The sequence below is a fragment of the Oncorhynchus kisutch genome, linkage group LG30 (genome assembly GCF_002021735.2).
Source record: "Oncorhynchus kisutch isolate 150728-3 linkage group LG30, Okis_V2, whole genome shotgun sequence".
In the NCBI taxonomy this organism is placed as follows: Eukaryota; Metazoa; Chordata; class Actinopteri; order Salmoniformes; family Salmonidae; genus Oncorhynchus; species Oncorhynchus kisutch.
In genome coordinates this window covers 21,787,434-21,812,571 of record NC_034203.2, presented here as the reverse complement: position 1 = coordinate 21,812,571, position 25,138 = coordinate 21,787,434, and the positions used below count along the sequence as shown (strand labels likewise).

Sequence of the window (25,138 nt, the reverse complement as noted above, 5' to 3'; positions counted from 1 at the left end):
GTTTTGCTGACAGCTTTGTAACAACTTTCGATCACACTCGTGGTACTCTGACATCACCTCAAAGGATCCTGACAGCATGGTAATAGAAAAAATAGTCACATTTAATGTGGCCTTAACATTTCTTGGCACAAAATTATAATTATTAACCACAAATCAGATGTACTGTGTCTTGGTCCTAAAATACTTCAAGAATCGATGTGAGTTTGTGAGAACATGTTGCAAACAGTTATGTCAATTGTTGTAGGGGTCAGGTTGGTTTTCAGTATTCCCTAACTGTAACAGGATGTACTAGACGTAGTCCACCTTAAGTGGGTTTTAAATAGAGGATAGCTTCAGGTACACCCACAATCACTTGGTTACAAATGTACGTATTTTGTCAAATGTATGTCTTTTTCAGGGATAGCTTGGGTTAAAGCAAAACAACATTTCTGACTCAGGCCATTAGCACAAATATTCTGGGAAGTTGCCATGGCTGCATTGCAGTTTGGGCAGTTGACATCTTTGCAAGAATCTGTTAAACAATCAACAGGTTGATCATTTCAGAGGTTTCCTATAATCCATCAGCAACAACCATTCATTCATGTACAGTACATAGAAATATCCCTCTTTACAATCCTTGTTTTTTCTCTGTTAGTTTCTCATTCATGCTTTGTCTCTGCTTTGTTTTGATTTAGGTGGAGTTGGTTTCTGTGTCCTGGGACCAGCTGGTGAAAGAAATGGGCTGGCCTTTCTATTTTGTGTGCTCATGAACAAGGCAAAATTAGAAGTTGTACATGGCTGCAGCAGCTATGGTAATATATGGATATGACTAAATAAATGGTGGTGAAAGAATAGCTTTTTCAAAGGGTTTATTGGTCTAACCTTTATTAACTGGAGGCCACTTGAGGTTATCACTCTTTTTTCAAGAGAGACCTGATGAGACTTATCATTTGATGGGGAAATAAACCTCCAAATCTTCAAGTGATGGGGGGAGGGGGGGGTGGGGGTGGAAACGAGACCCGTAACATATCTGAGGGGGGCTGAGCTGGACCCAAGGAAAGAACTAATAAATATCCCCCAAAAAACCTAAGCTAGTCTAGCCTGTGTTGATGAATAGGTATATGAGAAACGAGACCAAGTCGAGACGCTGGACAAGGCGGATACGGTATAGTAAAGGCCGTTTATTGCGAACCATTAGAAAAAGAAAGAGGCCGGTCACAATCATACAGTTCATTTTATACATTGAAATGACGTAGGTAGATTCTAGTAGTCCTGGCTTTCTGATAGGTTGTGTGCCGATGATAGACAGTCTCCTCCAGCCTGGTGTCAGTATCCCATTGGTTCTCGACGGAGTTCTTTGTCTTCAGAGCTCATCCAGAGGGGGAGGGGCTGCGTGTGTGTGCGTTCCTGTCTTGGCAAGTCTGTGTGTCTTTTCAGTGAGTGCGTGTGTGAGAGATTCTGTATGGCCCTTCCATGTTTTACGGTGAAAATACGTTGCTATGTGTTGTCACAGTTATAGCAATGCAATAGCAGTAAGCTGGTCATTTGCATAGGAAAATAGCACTTCATTACACCTGCTTCGTGAACAGCTAGCTAACTAACCGATCAAATACAGTGGGTGATCCTCCCAGTTCTAACTAGGGTACTTAGACAACGTTTTCCTACGGGTAACGTATGGCCATGGGCAACTTGGCTTTGTTTCCCCTTTTCCCACCAACAAACAACCAGTCATACACCACAACAATACATACTCACATAATAACGGACAAATGTGACATGTAGGCGCAAAAACAAAAGAGAGATAGCTCCAGAGACAACTGATTGGGTTTCTTTTAAACCAAGGGAAAGGGGATGTGATTGGGTAAGGGAAAAGGAGTAGGTGCGTCTTCAGATTGGCAACTGATTGGCGAATGATTTTCAACTGATGACTGCCACCTGTGACTAGGGCAGAAGGAGAGAAAACAAAATACACACAGGATACCTGTATCCGTAACAACGCCCTTCTCAGATTAGAATCTAGAAAATGTACTAACATTCCAAGTGTTAGATTGATTGATTAATTTTATTTCAGTGTCATACACCAATTGGTGCCAAGCCCACATGTGCTTATAAGACACTATTTCTTGAAGTAAGATGTGCACAAAACACAAAACAAAATGACATTTTGCAATTAACACGCATACATAATATGGAAGCCTACATAATGATCATGGCAAGTACAGCTACCATTTTGTAACATTATACAAACAATACATGTCTACTTCTCCCCAGGCTTTGAACATAAATTGAGCAATATCAAATACGCTCTGTGTAAAGGGGATTTTCAGGTGAACAAAATAGAAGATCAGTTGCGGATATAGTCAATCAAAAATCAAACTGGTTTAATATAAATTTGCAAACAGGGAACACAGTATCTGCACAGGGGCAGAGAATAATGTCTTACTTGACCTTATATCCTAATTCCACAGCACCAGAAAGTCAAAACAAATTTGTCAGCTGCTAAAGAATCACAGTGTTTCACAGAATACAACAACAATCACTGCCCTTAGTCCTTGGACCTCCAGACCTCCTGGCGGCCCTATCAACAGATACGAGTTTAACAAACAGCATTGAATCTAGTGTCCATCAACCCGCACAACCAGAACACTGGAAATCACAGAAAGAGAAAACATATTGTGTTAATCACTCTAAAATGAATAAGAACTTTAATCATCTTAAATATTCTCCATTACAGTCCCCCGTTTTGGTCATTCGACATATCCATCAAAAGTGACATGTCAATGGCCAATCAGTATCTCAATGCATTTTTAAGTTTAAGATTATTACAAATTTCACAGTGTGTAGACCCCCACAATCAACCTGCAGTTCCAAAAATAATTATTCAGATATGCTACAGTTCAGAACTCACAGACGTACAATAGAAGCCATTGATGATGTCCAGGATATTGTATTTCCCAACCAGACAAGCTTTAGTCTGAGCTGTCACCACCATCACCTGCTGTACATTCAGCCTCATCAGATTGTCCCAAGCACCAACAGCATGAGAGAAGTTTAGTTGCTCCACATCTATCAAAGATCCACCACCATATTGTACAGTAGGTATGGGGTTATTTTCTGCTTTTGCATCCTTTTCACCCTTTTGCATCCCGTGTAGCTCAGTTGGTAGAGTATGGCACTTGTAACGCCAGGGTTGTGGGTTCGATCCCCATGGGGGACCAGTATAAGAAAAAGTATGAAAATGGATGCACTCACTACTGTATGTTGTTCTGAAAAAGAGTGTCTGCTAAATTACTAAAATGTAATTATTTAGATGCCAAACTCACCATCGGTATGTATGGCCAAAAGCTCTATGTTCATGTCATCTGACCAGGACTGACTCCAGACAAAAGTGACATAGGCAGCCCCCAATACATATTCACAAATTGAGGGTGGGAACGATGTGGTGATTTCCACGTGGAGTAGAGAAATAACAACAAGTAGAGCACTGTCAGTGTAGCTACCTAGCATGCTAACCTTATCTAGCTAGCTAACCTTATCTAGCTTATCTGTTGTTGTACACTGTATTCAAAAGAGTAGCCAGAGATCTAGCAGGCTGGCAGGCTATTTTGGCTGAGCTACAGCAATGCCAAGTCAGCCCATACCAGTGTTGGGGAAGCTACTCTGAAAATATAGTTTACCAAGCTACCGATTACTTCACACTGGAAGAAGTTATTCTACACTAAAGCTAAAGTTCGAAAAGTAGTTCAGTATTTCACTAGTTCACTAGATTCACTAGTTCACTACATCCAAACTACTAGATAATTACAATATCTAAATCTCAAGTGTCAACTTGCGAGAACAGATCATTCCAGAATCAGATGTTACCAGAATGTGTAACTTTGGCTATTAAACACAAAAAGTCAGAATTAGGCACACAAAAAGTGTTTAATGTGAGAATTAGGCAGGTATGATGCAGAAAAAGAATGTCAATTCTTGCCTACTTCACCATATTTTATTTTATTTGTGAGAAGTAAGAAAATGTGTGAGTAGTTCCAGTTCACTAGCTATGCCATAGCCTCGTTACGGGAAGCCTGAGGAAGTTCCATGGCAGAAATCAGCTAAAGAGGGGTTAGAACCTGGTGTAAATCAGTGGCACCTCACAAAACGTTAAACCAATCAAATGCGTTGCTTGGATGGAGTTCTAAAGGTGCTCACCAGATTGATGCTGCAGGAGCAACAGGGAGGACTAAACATGTCAACAAAACAAGCACTGGTAACAAAACATTTTAGAACGTTTGCAACACGCTGGTTTTCACAGCAATTCCCTGTTATTTCGAGATGAACAGCTAAAGCTGCAGCAAGAGGTGAGAAATGGTACACAATGCTGGCACTTCTCAATTATTTCTTTTTTGACGTTTCCGAAATGATACTGTATTTGGCTGTAAAGGCTAGCATGAGGGACAAATAGCTAACCACAATGTTTGTTTTGAGAAGTTAGCTAATGTGAGGTTCTGTGTTATACACTATAGCCCATTACCATATCATATGTGATGGAATACTATTTGGTGTTGGCTTGTGTGGGTGTATGTGTTATGCAACATAGCTGACTTGAGACATTGTTAACAGTTTCAGGGCCATGTGCCTTTCTCATGATGGAAAAATACAGAATAACATGAAGACAGGAACTGTGCAATGAGTTGGGGGGCACATTCAGAGCGTAGTGTTGCAAGAACAAACGGTCTTTTGTTAGATAACAGGAGCCAGGTGCCTGATAACTGTCTATTCTACACAACTACAACGACTGACCGCTGAAGCGCCCAGGGTGCTGGGACCAGCTCGGGCGCCAACAATCAACTATAGGCTGGGTGAGTTTAAACCACTCCCAGTCTCTACTCTGACAGGCCGGCTCGGAAGCAGGAACAACCTCTGTCAGAGTATATTATAATAAATTTGTCAGGAACAAATCAGTTCTCTGTTTGCCCTGCGAGGTGGGACAGAGAGCCCGTATATACGAAAATTGCATTTACCACTTATTGCTTAGCTAATAAAAAATACATAAGTATACAATCGGTGACTCAATGTCATATTTATCCTGATACCAGATTCGAATTGATGCAACCCTAACACTAATCTTGTAATATACCTAGGTATAACTAACTAACTAGCTACCAGCTACTTCAATTTCTCTCATGATTATGAAGCCAACAACAAAAAAAAGCATATTATTGACCTTAAAGTTTAGCTGTGTTAGCCCAGTCGCTAGCTTATCCAGGGTCAGTGATGCGAGCAACCATGTACTGTCTATAGGAACTGCAATAATTTTGCTAGCAAAAATGATAAATTGAATGAAATTAAATAAAATGAACCTCGTAAAATGTTACCTGTAAAGCTTATCTCCTGTAGCCTAATTGCCATTTCCTTATTTTCATACTGTACCTAAATTTAAAAGGCATGTACAAAATCTGGTATATTTGAGAACATATAGCTCAACATGTAAACAATGTGTGAGTTTAGCTATTCTCTGCTTCTGATGAAGATGCCGATAATAACAGTAATGCCATCATACTGGAGACCTATGGCTGCATTCGCGATGCACGCAATAAGCTGCAAAATGTATTCACATAGTTGATATACTGACAATCAAATAAAACTGGAGATCTTACCACTGGACAAAAAGGAAATATTAATTTGAGAATACAACACAGAAACACAGACACATTAGAGACAGAACCCCTCTTTATTGCAGGATTGTGATGATTAATCAACAGTGACACTAGATCATTTTGAATAATAGTTTAACAGTTAAAACAAGTTTAAACACTTCACTTCAAAGATTCAACACTTCATCACTTCAAAATGTAGAAATAAGATAACTCATAATATGAGTAGGATTAGATAGCTTAGTGTAAACAACAATAGACAATTGAGTAGTCACAAGTAGGCTATTATTACTAAAGCATGGCCAACAATGCTCCACTGATCCCTGATCTACTGGGTGAGGAGACTTCCATTCCAGCCCAGCAATAGCACACTTAATTATCAACTCAATAGATTTGATCAGTTGAATCAGGTGTGTTACAGCTGAGCTGAAACAAAATCCTGCACACCTAACAGGGTTGACCTGCTCCAATTTTAATTGGTTTATACATTGTGTTTGATGTTTAACAGTATTTTAGTATACTACATTTGCTAAGATAGATAGGCCTACACATACAGTATAACCAATTTTTGTATTTATTTAACTAGGCAAGTCAGTTAAGAACACATTCTTATTTACAATGACAGCCTAGGAACAGTGGGTTAACTGCCTTGTTCAGAGGCAGAACAACAGATTTTTACCTTGTCAGCTCAGGGATTCGATGTAGCAACCTTTCGGTTACTGGCCCAATGCTCTAACCACTAGGCTACCTGCCGGCATATAGCACATATCCCTAGTCTCTTAGATATTCATTGGGACCTCTCTCTTCATCTGCAAACAGGCTTTCTCAGCTTTCCATTTCTGAGAACAGAAAACAGGCTTAATTTGACTTAAGTTAGACAGCACTGAATATTATGTTCCTATTTTCTCTCAGTCTTCAAAGTTTCCCTCTCTAGGGACTGGAACTGGAGAATCTTTTCAAAATGTCCTCCCACAAAATGACCTGCCCTATCCAGTAGCCTACATTCTCTCTTTGCCGACAGCTGAAGCTTCGATTTCACCATGTTCCATGGCTGCTATCCACTAATGCATTCGGAGACTGTCTTTTTAATTTAGAATGATTACATCAATATAGCTAGATAATAGGAAGATAGCTAGCTGGTGGCATAGCTGATGACATTTAATTAACTTACCTAAACACGGTGTAAATTTAGCTGGCTAGCTATCTAGCAGCTCACTTGAGTTAACCTGTAAAGTGGCCTACTGTAGCCAGCTAGATTGTTTTTTAATATTTAAAAAATGTATTTACTTACTTGAATAGGTTCCCCCACTGCCTCCATTTTGGGGTCCTTACACAAACAAAATAATGGGCAATCTTCAAGATATTTCGGTGATAGCAAAGCGCAGCCAGCAGCCTTGTGGACAGGACGAATGGAGTCAGAGTGGGTTGGTGTCATTTTTTTCGTCGAAATAAGGATGCATAAGCAGAAAAGAACCCCATAAAATATGGTGTTGGATCTTTAGTGTTATGGGGCTATTTTGCTTCCACTGGTCCTGGGGCCTTTGTTAAGGTCAACAGCATCATGAACATTACCCAGTACCAGGACATTTTAACCAAAAACCTGGTTGCCTCTGCCTGGAGGTTGAAACTTGACTGCAAATGGATCTTCCAGCAAGACAATAACCCCATGCTCACATCAAATTCTCCAGACATCAACCCCATTCAAAACCTGTGGTTTTGGGCAGTCCATAAGCACAGACGTAGGATATTGAGGATCTCAAAATATTCTGTATGGAGGAATGGTCTAAGATCCCTCCCAATGTGTTCTCCAATCTCAGTGTCGGTATCCTCGCAATGTGGAGGGTGTTGGAGTATTGATAACAGGGGATCCAAAAAGCTTTTTAAACAGTATGTCAGCTGTGTTGATACACACTGTATTAACACAGCTGCCTTCTCAGCTTTATCTTTCTTATTTTTTGACCAAAGCCATTCGCTCACCTGACTGTTCACATCCCATCCTCGTCACCAAGCTTAAAAGAGAATTTTCAGGTGAACAAAAGAGAAATGCAGTTACGGATATAGTCCATCTTAAATCAATATGGTTTAATACAAGTTTGCAAACAGGGAGCACAGTATCCTGCACAGGAGCAGATAATAATGTTTAACTTGGCCTTCACCCTTATATCCTAATTACACTGCACCAGGAAGTCAAACCAACTTTGTCAGCTGCTAAAGAATCAGTCTTTCACAAATTACAACAGTGTCCTTGATCCTTGGACCTCCAGTCTGGTGTCAATCCCTATCAACAGATATGAGTTTAACATATAGCATTGAGTCTAGTGAACATCAACCCACACAACCAGAACCCTGGAAATCATGTGTATTACAGATAGGGAAAAAACATACAGTGTTAATCCCTCTAAAATTAATAACAACTTTATTAATCTTAAATATTAATTGCGCCCTGTCCAAAAAATAATTCAAGCTTTTGCTTGTCATATTATAATATATAACGCCATAATGTCTTGTTTGCATATAACACCCTTCTCAGATGAGAATCTAGAAATATTACCAACATTTCAAGAGTAAGAAATTCATTACTATGAGTAAGACCATGTGTATCAAGAAAGACATTGAGCTAGACACTTAAACATGCTCTCACAAACAATAATAATTATTTTAATGTCATATAAATCCAGTTGCCAGTTTTAATATATTATTCCAATCATGTCTTCAGATCAAAGGAAACATTCACAACAGTCTCTTTTTGATCCTTCAGAGTGCTGTATGCGGGTTGAGTAGCACACACGAACATATTTTGAGCCAAATAATTACACACAAAAGGACAAAAAAAGACAGAAGAGATCATAATGAATTGATGTGGTAGCTAGTGATTGTCAGAAACATTTTGGGGAGGCTCTCATTCTCAAAGGTTTTTGGAATAGCATTGTTTCATTCAGGTTGAATAGCCTTGTGTCATAATGCGCCCACCACCACGCCTAGTTCCTCCAGGGGGTTATATATTCCACAAAACCATTCCAGGTGCATCTCATGGAGGGGCAGCAGTGGAACAGTGAGATACTGGACAAACGTCACTCCCAGAACTCAATCATATGTGGACACATTATGGATTACTTGCAGCTACCAGGTCTGAGTCAAATGCGCATATCAATTATTTAGATGTATCTCTATGGTATATCCATGGGGTTAAGTCAGTTATGTCATGATGTGATTTTTGTTTGTGTTTTGAGACATTCGCTCAGGTAAAGCAGTAAACCCTGAGATATAGCTTTAGGCTATTTAAAAAAAAAAGTTTCTTATGATATCTATGAATAATAAATCGTATTTGTGTTAGCATATCAATCTATTTGAACAATATTTTGTACTCACATGGTACACATGGTATGTAAATAACATATGCAACATGTGATCTGGTTGGGAACTCTGTATTTGCTTGATATTGTTGAGTGGAGACAAAGAACAAGTCAGACTACTTTTTAGTTTTAATAATGTGTTGCAATTACTATTGTTAAGTTTGTATCTATTAACTGCACTCACACAATTGTCCCTCCAGGCCAGACTCACAATCTTTTGACAGTCTGTTCATTTCTCTGACCTGGCACTGGCCATTTTGATCCTTCAAACGGGCAGACTGGGTTACACACAAAACTTTGCTCCTGATTACATGGCCTGAGATTCCTGTTGCTTACATGGTTTCAATCAAAGAATATACGGGTGACTAAGATGCTTCTTCCCACCCTGCCCTCACAACCCACCTGACTAGTACGCTTTCCTTTGATCTTCAGTCTCTACTTTACAGGCAAAACTCTAATAATTCTTCATGACAATTTCCAGCAGATATGTTAATATTGGTGTCGGATCATCATGTACTCTGCGTTTATTTGTTCCAGAAAGCATCACAGAAAAATCTACACCTGGTGGGCAGATTTTGGCAGAGAGTAAACAGAGAAGCTCCTCTGACAATATCAACTCTCCACAGACAAGTGACAACACCTGCATACCCAAGGACTTCAGCTGCATATACAACAAAGGTAAATCCAGGCCAACAAAAGCTGCATTATGAGGCTGATGAAAGCTACTGCTGGTAGCCTTTTCATCAGTTAAACTGCACTCAAGGTCTTCGTCCCAAATGGGACCTTTTTCCCTATAGAGTGCCATACTTTTGACTAGGGCCCATAGGGTCAAAGGTAGAGCAGTGTGGGGACTAGGATGCCATTTGGGACACATGTCAATAAAATGTATTTATTAAACCTTTTTTTACATCAGCCGATGTTACAAAGTGCTATACAGAAACCCAGCCTAAAATCCCAAACAGCAAACAATGCAGATGCAGAAGACACATACAAGATCAACATGGTCTGGCTTTCTATCCTGAAGGTTAAAGAAATGTCCACCTGTTTAGGCGAGGTACTGGCTAGTGGAGTAGAACACTTGGAAAAAAAAGGAAAGCCGCACACTCTAGGAGCTCAGATGAAATAATTTAATAACCAAAGTTTCGACAGCCAAGCTGTCTTCATCAGGGTCTATTGACAAACACTGCAGGTCACTTAAGCAATAAGGCCCATGGGGGTGTGGTATATGGCCAATATACCACGGTTAAGTGCTGTTCTTAGGCACAACACAATGCCACAAACCCTCAAGGTACCTTATTGCTGTTATAAACTGGTTACCAATGTCATTAGAATAGTAAAAATAAATGTTTTGTCATACCCACGATATATGGTCTGCTGTACCATGGCTGTCAGCCAATCAGCATTCAGGGCTCGAACCACCCAGTTTATAATAGTTTTATATGGTTAGAAAGGACACACACAGGTGTCTGTAATCATGGCCGGCTGTGGCTTGATTATATTGGTTGATTATTTACAGATATACTGTAAATAGAACATGTAAAAAACATGAATGGATAACATACAATCATAGATACAATTTGGCTACATAGGCCTACAAACAGTATTTACAATGGATAGCAAATTAAATTAAAGGTCCAAACGGCCTCTCATTTTAACAATAAATTGTCACGGTCATCCCTTCTCCCAGGGAGGGGGACGTGTTCAATGCTGATATAATGAAGGGACAAAATAAAGTTGTTGCACCTAATTCTTGTAACTTCTGCTTCCAACTCATACTCTCAAACACGTAGATCCCCTGAACGCAGCTCACTTTCCAGCCCACTTTCCAGCTCACACTCTCAAACACATAGATCCCAATCACCTGAATTCTGATCACCTGTTCACACACCTGTATGTCAGTATCACACACTATTTAGTTCAGTTCTTTGCACCCCATCATTGTGAGGTATTGTTTGTTTTGTGACACACTTCTAGTCGAAGCGCTGGTTTTCCCGTAATTTAATCCTCCGAAGCCTTTTGCCTGCCTCACTAACGAAGCCTTTTGCCTGCCTCACTAACGAAGACTTTTGCCTATTCCCTGCCTGTACTTTAGCCTATCGGATTTCCTGTTAACTACCTACTGCCTGATCTCCCGGACGACGTTACTAGCCTTTTCCCTGCCTGTACTGTTGCCTTTTTAGACCCCCTGTGTATGACCTTCTGCCTGCCCCTGGACCCAGCTACCTGCCTCCTGTGGTCCTTTACAATAAACACCTGCTGCGCCCTACACTTGAAACCAGCTCTCGGTCTCCCATTGTGTTCATTACAATGGTGCTACAATGCTCAGAGATTCGTACTTTTAGTTCACGCTTCGTTTTGCCCTCATAATTTTTACCACAAGGACAAGTTATAAGATAAATAACTGCCTTAGTGACGCACGTGATAACACCTTTGATTGTGATCTGTTTCCCTGTTTGAGGATGTTTGAAGGATCTACATTTGTAAGTGCCATTGCATTGAGTGCAGCAATTACACTTGTAGTTTCCTTCCAGTAGAGGCTCAAGGAGATGTGTGGGGGTATTTTGTGGTGGTAAATCAGAGTTTACCAATTGATATCTGAGATTTCTGCCCTGCGAAAATATGACTACAAAACACATTACCGATACAGTCATCAGTAATACTGTCTATCCTCCCTGGGAATTGTGTTCCTGTACACATGCAGGAGGGGCATCATTCACTGAGGCAGTTCAGATCAACCTGGACTCTGAAGTAGACAAAACATCGTAAACGTAAATCTGTCTCCCTCAATTTAGTATGGTATGTATTAATTTGTGATATGTTACAAATTACAATTTGTACAGTATGTTATGAATTTCCAATACGTATGATATGTTACAAATTCCAATTTGTTGTGGCTAACGTTAGCTAGGTGGCTAACATTGTCGAGGCTATGGTTTAGGGGTTATGGGGGGAAAAAGACTAATGGTTTAGAAAGAAATACTAATAAGTAGTGCACATATTTATCAATCTGATAAATTGCATTCGGAAAGTATTCAGACCCCTTGACTTCAACATTTTGCTACCGTCTTATTCTAAAATGTATTAAATAGTTTTCCCCATCAATCTACACACAATGCCCCATAATGACAAAGCAAAAATAGTTAAAAAATATATTTTTAGCAAATTTATTTAAAAAAAATTTAAACTGAAATATCACATTTACATAAGTTAACCCTTTACTCAGTACTTGTCGAAGCACCTTCGGCAGCGATTATAGCCTTAAGTCTTTTGGGGTATGACGCTACAAGCTTGGCACACCTGTATTTGAGTAGTTTCTTCTTTCTTCTCTGCATATTCTCTCAAGCTGTCAAGTTGGATGGGGAGCGTCACTGCACACCTATTTTCAGGTCTCTCCAGAGATTTTCGATCGGGTTCAAGTCCGGGCTCTGGCTGGGCCACTCAAGGACATTCAGAGACTTGTCCTGAAATCACTCCTGCGTTGTCTTGGCTGTGTGCTTAGGGTTATTGTCCTGTTGGAAGGTGAAGCTTCACCCCAGTCTGAGGTCCTGAGCTCTCTGGAGCAGGTTTTCATCAAGGATCTCTCTGTACTTTGCTCCATTGATCTTTCCCCCGATCCTGACTAGTCTTCCAGTCCCTGCCACTGAAAAACATCCCCACAGCATGATGCTGCCAATACCGTGCTTTGCCATAGGTGCCAGTTTTCCTCCAGATGTGGAGCTTGGCATTCAGGCCAAAGAGTTCAGTCTTGGTTTTATCAGACCAGAGAATCTTGTTTATAAAGGAACCTTAGCCTTTTAGCAAACTCCAAGCGGGCCATGTGCCTTTTACTGAAGAACTGCTTCCGTCTGGCTACTCTACCATAAAGGCCTGATTGGTGGAGTGCTGCAGAGATCGTTGTCCTTCTGGAAGGTTCTACCATCTCCACAGAGGAACTCTGGAGCTATGTCAGAGGGACCATTGGGTTCTTGGTCACCTCCCTGACCAAGGCCCTTCTCCCCGATTGCTCATTTTGGCCGAGTGGCCAGCTCTAGGAAGAGTCTTGGTGGTTCCAAACTTCTTCCATTTAAGAATGATGGCCACTGTGTTGTTGGGGAAGGGGTCTGAATACTTTCCGAATGCACTGAACAAAAATATAAATACAACATGCAGCAATTTCATAGATTTGACTGGGTTACAGTTTAATTTCTGGGATCTTTTATTTCAGCTAATGGAACATGGGACCAACACTTTACATGTTGCTTTTACATTTTTGTTCAGTGTATATCAGACACATCATTGGGGTGTCAACTAAAATACATATTCCAGACAAGATTAAAGAATGGGACATATTCAAAAGCTTTGACTAATACCTGTATTGTCTTGTGGGACGCTTTAGCATTAGCTAGCCTAACATGAATCATATTACAGGAGCAAATAACTTTTCTTTCAATAAATGTGTTCTGGACCTTTTAAAAACTACTCGCGGGCCGCTAACTGTTAGATAACAAACAACCTTATCCAGTCATGTTACCTATAGCTGACAACCTGATAACGCGACCACCAGTATGCTTTAAGATGGCACTGGAAAAAAGGAAAGGTGCTCTTGGATGTGCTCTCAGGCCTATAGGCTAAATCAATTGAAATCAATACCTTTTTATGGTGCTCCTAAATACTTTTTGGTGCTCTTAATTATTTAAAGATGAGCACTGACTACCAATTTAAAAAGTTAATTTAGAGCCCTGACTGTGTCCCTTTTATGTTTAGATCTACTCCCTGCTCTCAGTGGTGAGGACACAACCAAAAGTTTCTTCCAAGAGCTGGTGAACATTCTCCTCAGCTATGTCTGCAAGTCGTTCAGACGGAGCTCCAAAGTCCTGGACTTCCACCACCCTCACCAACTCAGAGAGGGCCTGGAGGGCTTCAGTCTGGAGCTCCCAGACCAGCCCGAGAACCTGGAACAACTCCTGGTCGACTGCAGGGACACCTTGAAGTATGGAGTCAAAACAGGTACCGTAAGAGCTGTTGACTGTTTTGCCAAACGTACTCCATTAGGGGTGTAACGGTTCACCAAGCCCAAGGTTCAGTACATATTGCAGTTTTGGGGTTAGGGTTCAGTTCAGGTACAGCGAGAAAATGAAATGCCAACAGTTAGTGTAGTTCCTTTTTGTTTATTTAAGAAAATACAAAGTATTGGTACTCCTGATTCAAGATGATCATGAGTTATAATGCTTTATGACAGCACAGGTGAAATTGTTTAAAATACAGATTTCTGTACTCTAACGCAACCCCTGGATATGATGGCTAATATATATCAATATTTGAGCATTAAAGCTTTTCTACTGCCATTTCTTGCATAATTAATTTTACAGACACAAAAATATCCCACCTTGTTAAGTTTATTTTGTTTTGTCGACATTTGTAAAGTTTACCAATAAATTAGCTAGCTGTTTACATCAGGCTGGTCATGAAATGTACTTTACTCGCATTAAAAGGATGGATGGAAACCGGGTTAATGTCAAGCCATTTTGAGGATGCTGGAATTATATTTTGGACGAAATTGCACATGCCTACAGGAGACTTTTGAAGTAGCCAAATCAGATGAAAACATTGACTGGTTGTAAGCTATATTTTGTCTCCAATGTTTATTGAAAACATACATACATTTGCACAATAACCACTTGTTGTCTCTCAAATACATTGTTACAGTTGGTGGATAACTATCTAGCAAATGTTTTGCCATATTAGCATTGATGTGAAATGTGTCAAAACACAAGTTGAAATAAGTTGAAAATGAGCCACTTACAATTCCCCACATGGCAGCTTCTTGTCATTCTTGCTAGTAATCTGGCGACCCAGAATCACAACAACAGAATCACAACAACAGGCTGACTTCTCCCCTATGGAAGCGAACATAGTTTTCGTGACATTATCAGCCAACCCATCTCTATGGCCACATTATTATAGGACGACTTGGGAAAATAATGATCTGCAACAGATCACGCATATCAGTATCAGAAGTAAAAATACAGCCAGACTGGCCTGCTACTATACCTTTCTAGATCTTATACACTGTCGAGAGTAGACCCACAACTGAGCTAAACGTAAAGAACCATTCATATCACAGGGCTTTTGCACGTTATTCAAATAAAAAATGTTCACTGCAGCCAAGAGTAGAATTTTGTACTCACTTGAAAACAATAATGCAATTATTCGTTGCATTGTGGTGTTGTAGGCTAGTTTAGGTAAGATAATTGTATTGTCCCTAAACAAGATCAAATCAAATTGTATTGGTCACGTACACATATTTAGCAGATGTTATTGTGGGTGTAGCGAAATGCTTGTGTTCCTAGCTCCACAATGCAGCAGTATCTAACAACACACAACAACTGAGTCCGCAGTATTCTGTCAAACATTATTAAAGTGCCAGTGTTCCATGACTATGTGCTGTACATAGGGCAACAGCCTCTAAGGTGCATGTTAGAGTAACCGGGTGGTAGCCGGCTATTATTTTCCTGGCACCACTCTACCAGGGCCCTCACCTCATCCCTGTAGTCTGTCTCAATGTCATTGGTAATCGGGCTACCACTGTTCTTTCATGCGCATTGATGCACTTGGCCTCTCCTCAGCTATTCCCATTTGTTCTTGTGGATTCATATTGAAAATTGATGCAGCTTTGAATGCTTTTATGTGTGCTATGATTGCTAGTTAGCCTATTGCAGATCTGGACAATAAGGCCAGAGGGGGTATGGTATATGGCCAACATACCACGGCTAAGGGTTGTTCATAAGCACAACGCAACGTGGTACAGCATATTCGCCATAAACCCCAGAGTTGCCTTAATGCTATTATAAACTGGTTACCAACATAATTAGAACAGTAAAAAGTAATTGTTTGTCATACCCGTGGTATATCGGTTCAGGGCTCAAACCACCCAGTTTATAAGGAAAGTTAGTGCACGAAAAGCTAATTGTAAAAGGGATGTATCAAAACATCTTGATATTGTCACGGGAAACTAGGTGAGTGAGGAAGAATCAGGTGCAGAGAGCATATAGTTCCACAGGAACAAGTGCACTTTAATATCGCACCGAAAACAATGCCCACAACACAGGGCGCGGAAAATGTGGACCAACCCAAACACACAGGGTACCAGGTCCGGAGCACGCACACCAAAATCATACACACGTAACATAATAGTAATCCCGCACAAAACAAGGGCGGGTAGCCTAGCTATAAATAAGGAAGCCCATCAAGCAAACACAAAAGACACAGGTGCAACTAATAAGACAAAACAAACAGAAACAAAAAGGGATCGGTGGCGGCTAGTAGGCCGGTGACTACGACCGCCGAGCACCGCCAGAACAAAGAGTGAATGTAAACCAGGGGGGAAAAAACTCACTACCCTCCTCTGTGTCCAATAAAAAAAAATCACACAACCCTCCCCAAAGCAGCAAAAAAACTGATAGACAACTCTCCCCTATTGCAGAGTGGAGACGAAGTTGTGCTGTTTTTTCATTTTGTGGGTGATGTAGGCCAACCTGGAATCAGGAGTAGATGTAACATATTACATTTAAATCTGGGACATTCCAATTAGTATGATATGTTAACTTTCATGGTATGTATTAATTTGTGGATGTCCATCATCCATTTTTATTGATATGTTGCGAATTACAATTTGTATGTTACAAATTACAATTCGTACAATAAGTTACGAACTGAGTACAATATATCACAAATTTGAAAAACGTATGATATGTTATGAATTCCAATTTGTTGTGGCTAAGGTTAGCTAGGTCACTAATGCTAACATTAGCTAGGTGGATAACGTTAGCTAGGCTAGGGTTAGGGCAGGGTATTCCAAACCCCAAGGGGTGCACGTTTTAATAATGCACCCCTTGGGGTCCCGAGGACCGAGTTTGGGAAACGCTGGGTTAGGGGTTAAGGTTAGTGTTACGTCTGTGTCTGTATTAATGTGTCAACATGTTTGAGGTGTTGACAGCTACATGGGCTATTCTCGTTGATCAGTGTCGACATATTCTCTCTGTCCATTGCTGTTGTAATCTACTGGGAAGTCAAAATGTTCTTAAACGATGATGTAGAATCCTCCTTGTTTATCGACCCAACCACTCGCCATCATACAGATCTAGTTCTTGGCTGCAAAAGGACTTTATGAAATTTGCCAATTAAGATTTGAATTTATACAACAAAATGTGCATAGGCTCCAGTTGTTTTAACAGAATAGCCTGAAATGGGTTTTTTTCAGCTCAGATTTACTCTAAGCTTATACTGTAGGCTTAGTGTTTTTTTGTGTGTTTTTTTTTATGTATTCATTCGGGAACCGAAGTCCCAGTACCGGACGGTCAAGTAAAAATATGTGTACAGTTACCACCCCCCATACTCCATGTACCAGTATGTCATTGGTTCTGGCCATGGGAACGGCTGACATTATAGACATCATAGACATTATAGATTAGTAGAATGTTCCAGAATGTCCTCATCTGTCCCCAGGTCACCCACGCTTCTTCAATCAGCTGTCATCAGGGCTGGATGTCATCGGTCTGGCCGGGGAATGGCTGACGTCTACCGCCAACACAAACATGTAACATTTACATTCCTTTTTATTTAACCCTTATTGTACCAGGTAAGATGACTGAGAACATATTCTCATTTACAGCAACGACCTGGGGAATAGTTACAGGAGAGAGGAGGGGGAATGAATGAACCAATTGGAAGCAACCCAAAAAAATAATCATCAAGCTTTAATTATTTGAATCAGCTGTGTAGTGCTAGGGCAAAAAACCAAACATGCACCCAGGGGGGAAATGTTTTTTTTTTTTTTTTAAGTACATTCCCTCTGGGTGCATGTTTGGGGGGGCTGTTTTAAATCATAATGAATAAAATAATATGGACAGGGTGAATCTGATCCTATATCAGCACTCCTATACGCTTGATACATACAGCCCCAGGTTACACTACATTCTTAGAATAAAGGGCTCCAAAAGGGTTCTTTGGCTCTCCCCATAGGAGAACCCTTTTTGGTTCCAGGTAGAACCCTCTATGTTAAAGGTTCTACATGGAACTCAAAAGGGTTCTACCTCGAACCAAAATGTTTTTTCAAAGGGTTCTCCTATGGGGACAGCCGAATAACCCTTTTAGGTCCAAGGTAGCACCTTTTTTTCAAAGAGTGTATGGCCCATGGTGGGATCTGTCCTCTGGTAAATGTCATTCTGCAATATCAGTTAAAGTGTAAAAACTTTTTCTAGGTTTACATATGAAGTGTCCCCGGTGTTCATTCTGATGGAGGAGATTCTACTGAAGAAGATGCAGGAGATTGTGGGTTGGTCAGAGGAAGAGGGGGATGGAGTTTTCTGTCCAGGTACAGTGTTAGCTACATTCCGACCTGGCTATTGATACAAACAATGTAGCCAATGACAAACATACACTTTGTTACATTTATCCTTGTTATTTTCACTGAATTGGTTCATTGTGTCCTCTTAATTTTGGATATATTGTTTAGTTGTTATGAAGTTCAATTAAATTATAAGCTTAAAACAATCTCTCAGATATCCACCTATAATACAGTACTCTCTATGACTCTCTGTAGGTTACACAGACCTTTGGCCCCGATCCTATTCTAGCCACCTCTCGCCGGCTTTGTATTCATGGTACCTGATGAAATTGCTGTATAACATGATCATGTTGCTAACGCACATTCAAATGTCACAAATCAACACTGCAGAGCTTTCCCTGTCCTCTGTGCCTTACTTTTATTACTGTTGATGATATCTGGAAATGTGCATATACACCCTTGCCCATCTACTGTTGCTAGCCACAATTCTGACTTGTGCTCTGATATATGTTTCACTGATTTCAGCTCTCGTAAAAGCCTGGGATTTCTGCACGTTAACACTAGAAGCTTCTGATTTGTCATAGACGCTAGCTAAAAATATTTAATGAGCAAGCCTTCCTTCATGACCTGGCCTTTGTAAATTGGTACAGAATCTGCTTTATTCCCTCTGTTCGAAGAAGCTTGGACCTTCTTTTTTGATATCTTCAGTGATATTGTTAACAAAACCTCCCCCATAAAGAAAATGAGAATTAGATACAGGTTCAGCCTCTGGTTTGACCATGATCTTGCAGAGTTACTCCACCTCAAGAATTGCATTTGACGAAAGGCTCAGCACGTGCATACTCAGGCTGACTGGCTCTCGTTCAGGCAAATGAGAAATAAGTACACTCAGGCTATCCGGAAGGCCAATGTTAGTTACTTTAAGGAGCAGTTCTCTCTCTGTGGTTCTAACCCCAAGAAGTTCTGGAAAACGATTAAAGACCTGGAGAATAAACCCTCCTCCTCACAGCTGCCCATGTCCCTTAAAGTTGATGATGTGGTTGTTACTGACAAGAAGCACATGGCTGAGCTCTTTAATCACAACTTCATTAAGGCCGGATTCGTATTTGACTCAGCCATGCCTCCTTGCCTGTCAAACATTTCCTCATCTCCCACTAATGCAACTAGCCCCAATGCTCCTCCCTCTTTTTCCCCTGCCCCGCTACAAAGTTTCTCCCTGCAGGCGGTCATTGAGTCCGAGGTGCTAAATGAGCTCCTTAAACTTCACCCCAAAAAAACATCTGGGTCAGATGGTTTAGACCCTTTCTTCTTTTAATATTGCTGCCCCGTATAATCGCGACGCCTATCTCTGACCTCTCTCCTCTCTGGGGAGGTTCCCATTGCTTGGAAGGCAGCCAAGGTTAGTCCTCTATTTATATGCAGATTATACAATCTACAACCTCCTCAGATATTGTGTTAATCGCTCTACAACAAAGCTTTCTTAGTGTCCAACAAGCTTTCTCTGGCCTTAACCTTGTGGTTTGGTAAGACGAATGCCAATCTCACCACAGGTGTGACTACTACCTCTGGGGGTTTAAATCTTGAGGTAGTCACCTCATACAAGTACTTGGGAGTATGGCTAGACAGTACACTGTCCTCCTCTCAGCACATATCAAAGCTGCAGGCTAAAATTAAATCTAGACTTGATTTCCTCTATTGTAATTTCTCCTCTTTCACCCCAGCTGCCAAACTAACCCTGATTCAGATGATCATCCTACCCATGCTAGATTATGGAGACATAATTCATAGATCGGCAAGTAAGGGTGCTCTCGAGCGGCAAGATGTACTTTACCATTTGGCCATCAGATTTGCCACCAATGCTCCTTATAGGACACATCACTGCACTCTATACTCTTCGGTAAACTGGTCATCTCTGTATAACAGTCGCAAGACCCACTGGTTGTTGCTTATTTATAAAACCCTCTTAGGCCTCACTCCCCCCTATCTGAGATATCTACTGCAGCCCTCACCCTCCATTCACATCCGACCGTGATTGGGAGTCCCATAGGGCGGTGCACAATTGGCCCAGCGTCGTCCGGGTTAGGGGAGGGTTTGGCCGGCCGGGATGTCCTTGTCCAAAAAATAGGCACGCTGGGCTTTTGGTTTCTCTCCCTCTAAAACAGAAATAAATATGTTGGCCTTTATAAATATTATTTTGGCCTTTTATTCAGATTACAATCACGTTAAATTCTCTAGTACAGACAGTATTGAAGACTATCAAATGCTTCTCAAACATGCCCTATGGTGGTTAAACTAGCACTAACTAGCATTAATGGCAACAATAGTTGACAATGAAAAAACGGGCCATAGAATTCTGTGGCAGCCCGCAAGGTGTGCAGCAGTATGGCGCAACTTTTACAGGAAGAACTACTGTACAACACCCGTTCTGCCAGTCACATTCTGTTAAAGGCACTGACAGTTGTGCCTGCTTTGTGTGATGTATTGTTGTCTCCACCTTCTTGCTCTTTGTGCTGTTGTCTGTGCCCAAGAATGTTTGTACCCTGTTTTGTGCTGCTACCATGTTGTGTTGCTACCATGCTGTGTTGTCATGTGTTGCTGCCATGTTGTCGTCTTAGGTCTCTTTTTATGTTGTGTTGTCTCTCTTGTCGTGATGTGTGTTTTGCCCTATATTTTTATTTAATTAATTTTTATTTTTAATCCCAGTCCCCATCCCCACAGGAGGCCTTTTGCCTTTTGGTAGACTGTCATTGTAAATAACAATTTGTTCTTAACTGACTTGCCTAGTTAAATAAAGATCATATAAAAATAAAATGTATATATTTCCTTAGGTGGGACCATGTCCAATCTGTACAGTGTACTACTGGCCAGATACCACTTCTTCCCTGAAGTGAAGACCAAAGGGATGACTGCTCTGCCCAGGCTAATCCTCTTCACATCAGCACATGTACGCATCACCAGTATTCACGTTAGGTCATGCTTATTCATATTATCTATAAACATGTACTGACATATACCTTTTCCCTATTCTAGAGTCATTATTCAGTCAAGAAATCTGCAGCAGTCCTTGGGATAGGAAGTGAAAATGTTGTGGTGGTGAAATGTAATGACCGGTAAGCAAGGAGGGGAGTGTGATTTGCATTTGTTGATCGTGAACATTGACAGTATTATCAGAGCTAAATGAGTGATGTCATTTGTTTTACTATTCAAGGGGAAAAATGATCCCTGCAGAATTGGAGTCAAGTATCATTACTGCCAAAGATCAGGTAATGGATGAATGAGTCTTCTCTTGCCAAACTGAGGGATACAGGGCTGTGAATTAAATACATGAAAGCATATATTTTCAGCCATTGATGGATTTAGTCAAATTAGGATGAAACAGACACCCCCAACAGAATACGCTCAAATCAGAATTTCTATTTACCAGTCAACAACATTGGCTGGTGCATAAAAGGAGCTACCAGAACTCCAATGTGTTGGCAGGGACTATTTCACAGGAACAGGTCAATACACTCATCATGATTCTTGTCATCTCTCTCTCTCTCTCTTCAGGGTTGTGTCCCATTCTACGTCAATGCCACAGCAGGCACCACTGTGTACGGAGCCTTTGATCCTCTCAATGCCATCGCAGACATCTGTGAGAGCCATGGACTCTGGCTGCATGTTGATGTATTTACCTTATAACATCCATCATGGCTTACCGGACACACATTTAGACACTTATTTCGGACATATTTTAATTGGGCATGCTTTAGTCCAGTACTAAGCATAATTTGTGTCTGGGAAACTGTCCCCATAAGAATTTGTTATATATAAAGACAAGATTGTAGTTAGAGTAAAATTCTCTTTATTTCTTAACAGGCAGCCTGGGGCGGAGGACTGTTGATGTCCAAGCGGCACCGTGTGAAACTACAAGGGATTGAACGGTAGGTACTGTAACCAGAGAGAACAGAGACTTAAGGACACCCAACATTTACAGCTCTCCGAAAAGATAATAGATTTCTGAATTTCACTCTACCATACAGCCAGGATCAATTACATTTTGGGGATACTGTTTCCATTCACAATTGAAATGGAATTGACCTTCAACAGTTCTGCCTTGATTGGATCTTACATGCAGGTCTATTTGAATTCTGTTTATTACAGAGCCTGGTCTGTGACTTGGAACCCTCATAAAATGATGGGTGCTCCGCTGCAATGCTCAGCCATACTGGTGAAGAAAAGGGTGTGTAGTCTAACGCTATGAATATAAAAAAATCAAGACTACCAAAACATTCCACCCTGAATTACAATTTGCACGCATTCCGAAATACACATGCATAATGTAGTCAGTGGTTTCTCACTCACAGGGCCTCTTGAAAGACTGCAATCAGATGTGTGCTGAATACCTTTTCCAAACTGACAAGCACTACGACACCTCTTATGACACCGGAGACAAGACCATTCAGTGTGGCAGGCATGTTGATGTCTTCAAGCTCTGGCTCATGTGGAAGGCCAAGGTATGTAACATACTCATATGGATTTTATATATTTATTTATCAACTGGTAAATAAAACTAACTTCATTCCCACCTTGATACATTTATAGTGCTTTATATATATATATTTCTCTTCTTAGGGTTCAGAAGGCTTTGAATCACAGGTCAATAAATGTTTGGAAAATGCTGAGCACTTGTTTGACAATCTCAAACAAAGACCAGACTTTGAACTGGTCTTCAAAAGCGAAGTAAGTCTGTTTTTTAAAGTCCCTTGTAGTTATTGAATAATTCCTCAGTGAGGTGAATCGTTGTAAGCCTTTTATCTGTGATACATCCCCATGCAGCCTGAACACAGCAACGTGTGCTTCTGGTACATCCCACCAAGTCTGAGGAACATGTCACCAGGTCCTGAGAGGAACAGGAGACTCCATGAGGTAATGCTACACCTTGGATCTCTAATGTTAGTGATATATTAGATGCGTCTTAATTCAACCTTTGTGGTTCTTTATCCATTAGATACTGTATATGTAATCCTTCATTACTAGCAGCAGCACATTGACTTCTGTTCATACTCTATAAAGCTAAATAACTGTTTGGTTTCTAAGGTGGCACCAAAGATCAAAGCCAAGATGATGGAGCAGGGGATGGCCATGATTGGCTATCAGCCGCTCGGAGACAAAGTTAACTTCTTCCGATGTGTCTTCTCCAACCCAGCCACACAGACCGAGGATGTGGACTACCTGTTGGAGGAGATCGCTTCTCTTGGTCATGACATCTGCATCAGGACTGAAACCGATTTGTGAATCAGGTTTGAGACCACTTTATGAATCAGATTGTGGCTCAGATTAAATGTAAATCATGCATTTAGAGGGAAAAGGGTAAAAACAATCAGAAAACTAAATATATCTCTAAATGTTTTGTTGTGTAATTACAGTCCTTCTTATGTAAAAATATATACAAATATGATTTTTCTATTCCAGAGTATCAGGGAATTTTTATAATGTAGCCAGTTCATTTCTACATTCATTTTATTTGTGTACAACAATATTGTAGCCTATATAGTGCATTTGGAAAGTATTCAGACCCCTTGACTTTTTTCACATTTTGTTACGTTACAGCCTTATTCTAAAACTGATTGAATAATTGTTTTCCACATCAATCTATACACAATATCCCACAATGACAAAGGAAAAACAGTTTGTTAGAAATGTTTGTAAATTTATGAGAATATACAAACAGAAATACCTTCTTTACATAAGTATTCAGACCTTTCGCTATGAGACTCGAAACTGAGCTCAGGTGAATACTGTTTTCATTGATCATGCTTGAGATGTCTCTACAACTTTATTGGAGTCCACCTGTGGTAAATTCTATTGATTGGACATGATTTGGAAAGGCACACACATGTAGGTATATAGGTCCCACAGTTGACAGTACATGTCAGCCAAAAACCAAGCCATGAGGTTGAAGGAATTGTCCGTAGAGCTCCGAAACAGGATTGTGTTGTAGCACAGCTCTGGGGAAGGATACCAAAACATTTCTGCAGCATTGAAAGTCCCCAAGAACACAGTGGCCTCCATCATTCTTAATTGGAAGAAGTTTGGAACCCTCAATACTTTTCCAAGAGCTGGCCGCCAGGCCAAACTGAGCAATCAGGGGAGAAGGGCCTTGGTCAAGAAGGTGACCAAGAACACAATGGTCACTCAAACATAGCTCCAGAGTTCCTCTGTGGAGAGGGGAGAACGTTCCAGAAGCACAATCATCTCTGCAGCACTCCACCAATTAGGCCTTTATGGTAGAGTGGTCAGACGGAAGGAGATGAAAGATGAAAGGAGCAAAGTACAGAGAGATGCTTGAGGAAAACCTGCTCCAGAGCGCTCCGGACCTCAGACTGGGGTGAAGGTTCACCTTCCAACAGGACAAGAACCCTAAGCACACAGCCACGACAACGCAGGAGTGGCTTCGGGAAAAGTCTCTGAATGTCCTTGAGTCGCCCAGCCAGAGCCCGGACTTGAACCCACTCGAACATCTCTGGAGAGACCTAAAAACATGTGTGTCAAGCTTGTAGCTTCATACCTAAGAAGACTTGAGGTTGTAATCCCTGCCAAAGGTGCTTCAACAAAGTACTGAGTAAAGGGTCTGAATACTTATGTAAATGTGATAGCTCCATTTTTATTTTTAATACATTTGCTAAAATGTCTACAACCTGTTTTTGCTTTGTCATTACGGGGTATTGTGTGTAGATTGATGTGGAATCAAAACATTTGAATCCATTTTAGAACAAGGCTGTAATGTAACAAAATGTGGAAAAGGTCAAGGGGTCTGAATACTTTCTGAATGTACTGTATATCTGAATTTTTTTATATAT

General features: G+C 40.7%; 1 protein-coding gene across 1 annotated transcript; it reads left to right on the top strand.

Moving 5' to 3' along the window:
* Positions 1 to 5,916: 5,916 nt before the first annotated feature.
* Positions 5,917 to 23,858, top strand: LOC109874695 (glutamate decarboxylase 1). Its single transcript, XM_031809690.1, has 15 exons — positions 5,917 to 5,953; positions 9,509 to 9,649; positions 13,715 to 13,957; positions 17,456 to 17,546; positions 18,211 to 18,323; positions 21,125 to 21,240; positions 21,327 to 21,406; positions 21,505 to 21,559; positions 21,846 to 21,962; positions 22,155 to 22,219; positions 22,440 to 22,518; positions 22,643 to 22,792; positions 22,911 to 23,018; positions 23,115 to 23,204; positions 23,376 to 23,858. Exons 1-15 carry the CDS (start codon positions 5,917 to 5,919, stop codon positions 23,571 to 23,573), a joined length of 1,683 nt encoding a protein of 560 aa, XP_031665550.1. The 3' UTR covers positions 23,574 to 23,858.
* The last annotated feature ends 1,280 nt before the right edge of the window (positions 23,859 to 25,138 follow it).

Bases quoted from the DNA above. Each gene is read 5' to 3' on its own strand.
- LOC109874695 (XM_031809690.1), top strand. From the start codon at position 5,917: ATGGCCAACAATGCTCCACTGATCCCTGATCTACTGG. The intron at 18,324-21,124 runs GTACAGTGTTAG...ATATTTCCTTAG, and splicing joins GGATGGAGTTTTCTGTCCAG to GTGGGACCATGTCCAATCTG. The intron at 22,793-22,910 runs GTATGTAACATA...TTCTCTTCTTAG, and splicing joins GGCTCATGTGGAAGGCCAAG to GGTTCAGAAGGCTTTGAATC.